The sequence below is a fragment of the Triticum dicoccoides genome, chromosome 1B (assembly GCF_002162155.2).
Source record: "Triticum dicoccoides isolate Atlit2015 ecotype Zavitan chromosome 1B, WEW_v2.0, whole genome shotgun sequence".
Classification (NCBI taxonomy): domain Eukaryota; kingdom Viridiplantae; phylum Streptophyta; class Magnoliopsida; order Poales; family Poaceae; genus Triticum; species Triticum dicoccoides.
In genome coordinates, this window is record NC_041381.1 from 524,818,161 (window position 1) to 524,823,911 (window position 5,751).

General features: G+C 43.8%; 1 protein-coding gene across 1 annotated transcript; it reads right to left on the reverse strand.

Annotated features, from left to right (window-relative positions):
- Positions 1 to 1,336: 1,336 nt before the first annotated feature.
- Positions 1,337 to 5,745, reverse strand: LOC119346832 (guanylyl cyclase 1-like). The gene is made up of 9 exons (XM_037615965.1): positions 5,360 to 5,745; positions 5,062 to 5,189; positions 3,995 to 4,106; positions 3,841 to 3,915; positions 3,664 to 3,752; positions 3,138 to 3,199; positions 2,402 to 2,474; positions 1,985 to 2,060; positions 1,337 to 1,787 (listed from the first exon to the last, which is right to left on the reverse strand). Exons 1-9 carry the CDS (start codon positions 5,492 to 5,494, stop codon positions 1,725 to 1,727), a joined length of 813 nt encoding a protein of 270 aa, XP_037471862.1. The 5' UTR covers positions 5,495 to 5,745; the 3' UTR covers positions 1,337 to 1,724.
- Positions 5,746 to 5,751: the final 6 nt, after the last annotated feature.

A 5,751-nucleotide genomic window follows, 5' to 3' on the forward strand; every position in this document is an offset into this window, starting at 1 on the left:
GAATGTGAGCTGCCCTGCGCACCTGGTCTCTGCTGATGAGATTGGTTACCCTTTTCAAAAGGAATTCTTTCTCTCCTGCAGCGGCTCTCTCGAAGAAGACCGATGATTGATCAAAGACACAGTGAGGAAAACGACCCGTTTACTTCGAGACTACGTTTGGCACCATGAAGGAGCAATCACTCATGAAACAGTTAAGAAAGATCGCCAAATTCACGCAACGTTTTTGGTCACTCGACCCCACTTCTGAAGTACGTGCGATCCAAGCCTCTGAATCTCCTCCCTACTTCCGATCAAAGATACTAGTACAGTTGAAAAACCACCGGTGTTAACTTCCAGACTACGCTTTGCACCATGGACGAGCAATTACGCAAGAAACAGTTAAGAAAAATCGCCAATCTACGCAACGCTTTTGGTCACTTCACTCGACCCTACTTGTGAGGTGCGTGTGATTCAAGTCTCTGAACTTCCCTTGACAGGTGAACGAACAGCACGGGGAAAGCGAAGTGCTCTTGGTATCTGCTGGAGCTGAGCGACAACTGATTGGGACGCATTTTCGCACGGTGTATATACATGTCAAACAAATGAATCCTCCCAACCAACGCGACCGATCACTGACAGTGAGAGGGGTGTTCCCGGATCACCAGCTCCGATGCTATTTCCTCCCCGGCCCAACCGCCTGAAAGCAATGAGCATTCGGTCGGTCAGTCAGGTGCGGTTGGTGCGACCTAACAGCCTAACACTGGCGAACGAGCAACGACCGCTCAGCCAACGCGAGTCCAAATCGCACTGCGTGCGTCGCTTCAAGCGTACGACAGTCGACGGCGACGCCGCTGCCGGCGGCCGGCATTGCAGTCCATATACTGCAATACTGGTAGTCTAGTACAGTATCAAACATCAATTTATAGGTCGCCTGCTTGGCCGCTTGGACTTTTTTTTTTAACTGTCAAGGGAGGAAGACTCTCCACCTTAATATATTTCAAAAGTATTTTGTTACAAACTAGACCCCAAGGGGAGAAGTAAAGTAGTCCCGCCACAAGCCGGCGTGAACTTTGTCCTCCACCTTCTTAAGGCGGTGAGAATGATACCCCTGATTACATCAGGGGGAGACATCTAAATTTCTGAAGGTTTTAGCATTTCGAGCGTCCCAAAATTTTCAGATGATAAGAAAAAGAATAAAAGGCCACACCGACTCAGGAAGGCTCGAGTGCCCATGAGACGTCCAAAGATCCGCGAAGGGGTTTGAGCATGGGTGGAGATCGGTGGCATCCCATATGTGGCGAGCTGCCGAACAGTGAAAGAAAAGGTGGGCTTACAACAGACAAGAATGAGATCGTGGTTCAGGTACCAGAAATGATTGAAATGGGATACTAATATATGGCACGCCGAGGCCACCATTTTATTCGTGGATATATCTGTACATATGCTACATCTCTGCCCGGCTATGATGGTGCGAAACTAGTGCTCGAGCTCGAAGCGGAGGCGGTTCCTGTTTACGGAAGCAGTTTGTGCCGAGCAGCATTGTTGCCGCCGCCACGCAGGTTGCAGAAGCTTCAGTGAGGTGATACCTGAACTCATAAGCATGTTCTTCTATCTTCACTAGACACTGTTCCTATCGGCTGTAAGAACCTTCTCAAACTACATACCGAACTTGGACAGGTGGTAAGCATAACTACAAGGGCATGTACAGAGTATACACAAGGAGAGACTGGAGGCTGGTGAGCAGTCTATGGAGAGCCGACCGGGAGTTTACGCGACAGCTTCGTCCCATTTTTTCCAGTTAAGGACACCTGCAATGCATCACTGCCAAATCAGTGCTAAAAATCACGGTTGCCTTCGAAAACCGCGTCCCTGAATGTAGAAACATACGGTAGGGCTCAAACAAACAGAGCAAGGAGTGTCAAATTATGCAACAGACCAAAGCTGGCGAGACGCAAATCATAAGAGCATAACAAGAACTAAATCTCAGGTTAAAAACATATCCTACCAAAAGAATGTCCTCATCAGTCCCGAACGATTTGCGGGCCTCATCTAAGCTTTTCATGGGCACCATTTCACGCTTTCTGGAAGAATAAAAGAAAATTAAGTTAAGAGTCCGCCGTGCATATAAAGTTCAAGCGGAGAACAATGAAGATATAGCTTTCATGTTGAAATTTGGCTGATGTTATTTGCTAATCAGGCCCAGGCCGCCATTAAAGACAATATTAGCTCAAAGCAGGGTATTATCCTTAGTTTACACAACATTCGTGTTGTTGTGAGACAACTGATTAACATACTTTGCAGAACTTACATCTATGGAGAAGACAACAAGTGATATCCATACTTAAGTGGCACACAGATTATTCATATTTATGTGTAAGATGCCCACAAAAGAAAAGATTTAGGAACCAAGAATACAAGGTACCTAGAACTGGCTGGATCCCTTATCTCAAACTCGCAAGCATCAGCATCATAGCCACATATTACAACATAATGCCCTGCAAAGGGGAACAATATTCACCAGGTTTATTACATTGACAGGAACTACAACTTAGCAACTGGACGTATCCCTTAATTAACCTTAAGCTCTTAAAAAGTAGGGTCATCCATAACAGGTAAGATCTTATGTGTAGCCATCATTTCTTTGTAATAATAAGTAATAAGCGAATTCATAATTCCATGAATTTCTGTAAGTGCCTTTGGCCCTGGGTCCTAGCGATATAGGCACTGTCAGTGATGCTTATAGCTGTGCATTGAACATAGGAATGCCAAATACATACTCAACAAGAAATTTTAGTTCCATATTTCTAACAGGCAAGAAAACAAGAGATTTGGGTCGCCAATTGGCATGGATATAGTGTGCTAATTTATATCACGGCAAGCAGGCATTTCTATAGATCCAACGATATTTAATTCTGAAATAAATTTAGCTCCATATATACATGTTAGCAGTAGTTGAACTATTAAAGTTACAGGCTGATTAGTAGAAGTTTCGGGTTACTACAGGTCTTAAAACAGTACGAGATTGATAAATTATATAAGCAGACAATGAAGACTATGGAAACTAAAATAGAACGCACTGGTTTTGGTTCATGTTCTGGAAAATACTCCTTACAGAAACAAAAGGTAAATGTCTAAAAGAAAGGGAAATATTGACTAACCCATGTAATCTGAATCTTCATCAAACTGTTGCATATCATGTACATCATTCATCCAAGAGGAACTGCATCCAAAAGTTCAGTTATAATTTCATGTCAATGAACGTTTCAGATAATGTTGGATTGACCGTAATTTTTCTCTTTCAATTTTAGGATGAAGCAATTTGCAGAGACATACATGGATACAGCCATAAAAAATACCGCTGCTGATCATTTGTACTGTTTAACTGCCTAATCACCTATTACCATATAATGTGCCACCATTGCAGAAGATGTTAAATTGACAGTCGTCTGACGGTAGTTAATAAAAAAGGTGGGAATATTCAAGTGATGTCAGAGTTGGATTTGAATCCATAAGTCATACAGAAATGGTCAAGTATCGACGAAAACTACTTATTAGATTTACTGCTTAAGGAACATCCTACCCCAGTGATGATTCCAAATGCAGAGCCAAATATAAAAAGTTTGTTATTAGTAAGAAGCGAAACTACAAGGGTAAATATTCCTAGTAGGCATAGAAGAATCTTACTTTAACTTTGATTTATCCACTAGTGCAATTGCAATGCAGTGTCCGGATAAAAGTAGAAAAGCAATATCATACGCACTGATGGATCTGCACTGAGAAAAACCATAAATTGCAAAAACTTAAAACCAATACAAGAAGTAAATGGAATAAATAATCTTGTGATGTGTGTTGTGAGCGTACTTGAATACTGATTCCAGCATCAAATGCTTTGCCAAACAGCTCATCCACTCGGTCAATGTCTTCTTGCAATTGCTCCTATCACATTGATAATTTTGAAAACATTATTAAAGCAAATATCAGAAGAATCACTACAGCAGCAAGTTGCAATACCTACCCTATAAAAGGTTTCTGCAGAATACTGCGGATTTGCTCCGATAGTCACAGTAAAGAACGAAAAATTAACTGAAAACTTGTGTAACAGATATGCTAAGTCGACTGTCCAGACGCTGCAAAAATAACCCAAAAATGTTAGTATTACCAATTTACCATGGTATGAAATTTGAGAATTCAAATAATCAGTTCAGCTAACCTGTGACAGGGCTGTGCGTTAACATTTTGTTTGAGTGTACTTGCTAGAAACAAATTCTATTTGGATGTGCACAATATACCTACTACTGTGCTGTTTATTATTTAAAAAATTGTACTCTTAAAATGTTTTATTAGCTTATGCTTAAGAAGGTGGTTAGTATCTCCGTGCAGCAACAAAACCTATCACAGCTCCGCTCCAGGTAACATCCGACAAACAAATAATATAGCTCATGCAATCATGTTGAGCACTTTCTATTGAAAAAAAAATCCTGTTGTACATTACTGGGGGATAAACCTATAAAACTGGGACAGATAGTTCGGTGCTAGTACATGACAGCAGAGCACCGAATCTGGTTCCCATCTTTAAGAATGCAGGTTTGATTATCAATATAGTTCTATGGGTAATATTACGTTTCAAAGAACGAATACATCACCGATTTCATGTTTAGCTGATCAAATACTCTATCTATAGTAATATTTGTAGCTTGATGGATGGCTTAGTAACCAACCATTTACTAGTTCAGACTTTAATAAGGATACCCTGGCCCTTCTAGATAAACCTTCATAGTGTGACAGTACCTTTTTTTTCCTCCGCAAAGCAACTCATGTGTTTTGTCTGTCTATAACAGTTAGCTGCCGGATGCACCCCACTTTTTAGACAACACTGATTCCACAACAACCCAACAATTATTGTTAGCTTTGTGCTTGGCATTTAAACACACTACTATGTTCATAAAACAACTCCAAGTACTACGGCACGGCTAAATTAATATTCCTCCAGGTAGCACCGCCACTGGCTCAAACAAGAATTCAAGCAGTACGGCGCAGCTAGTTTCTTAATGAACCCAAAATTTCAACTGCTAAATGGGATACCTTGTGGTGCGGCAGAGCTTCTCGAGTTCGGCAATGCCGTGGCAGCAATCAAGTCCCAGGGTCCTGAGCACCATGAGCACGCAAGCGAGGCCGCAGTCCCAGGTGAAGGCCTGCTGCACGTGAGGGACCTGGAAGCACCAGAAAAGCAACCGAAACAATGTCAATCGAAGCCGGCACAGGGAGATAGTCGGACTGAATGCCGCGCGGCGATTCAAGAATCGCTACATGTACTACACGGGGGTCGCGAGACAGTGATGATATGATAAAGCAACAAAGAGAGGCGAGAGGGGGGACTGACATCGATGAAGTAGGATCGGCGTGCTAGCGGGATTCGGCCGTCGGGGGGCAGCGGCGCGCCCGGGCCGTCGCCGTCGCCGCCGTCGTCTCCCGGCACCTTGAACAGCCTGTCCGAGATGAAGCAGAGGGGCCACATGACATCATCAACCGCCGGAGGGGCCAGCAGGCCGTCACTCGGACCGGGCGAGGATCGTGCCAGGGCCAGGGCAGGGCAGGGCAGAGAATTCTTGGCCTCGCCGGCCGTTGGGACCCCGAGGAGGAGGAGGAAGAGCAGGGGAAAAGCCGCGAAGAGAACACGCGGGGCGCGTGGCGGTGCGGTGGGGGTGGGGTGATGGGATAGGAATCGCGGGTTCGGAATGATTGGGTTGGCTGGGCTGGAGGATTGATTATAAA

What these genes read in the sequence shown, in the direction of transcription:
- LOC119346832 (XM_037615965.1), bottom strand. Translation starts at nt 5,494, where the DNA reads ATGTGGCCCCTCTGCTTCATCTCGGACAGGCTGTTCAAGGTGCCGGGA. An exon ending in AGGGATCCAGCCAGTTCTAG is followed by an intron (nt 2,061 to 2,401) that starts GTACCTTGTATT and finishes TTATTCTTCCAG; the next exon opens with AAAGCGTGAAATGGTGCCCA. An exon ending in CTGATGAGGACATTCTTTTG is followed by an intron (nt 1,788 to 1,984) that starts GTAGGATATGTT and finishes GATGCATTGCAG; the next exon opens with GTGTCCTTAACTGGAAAAAA.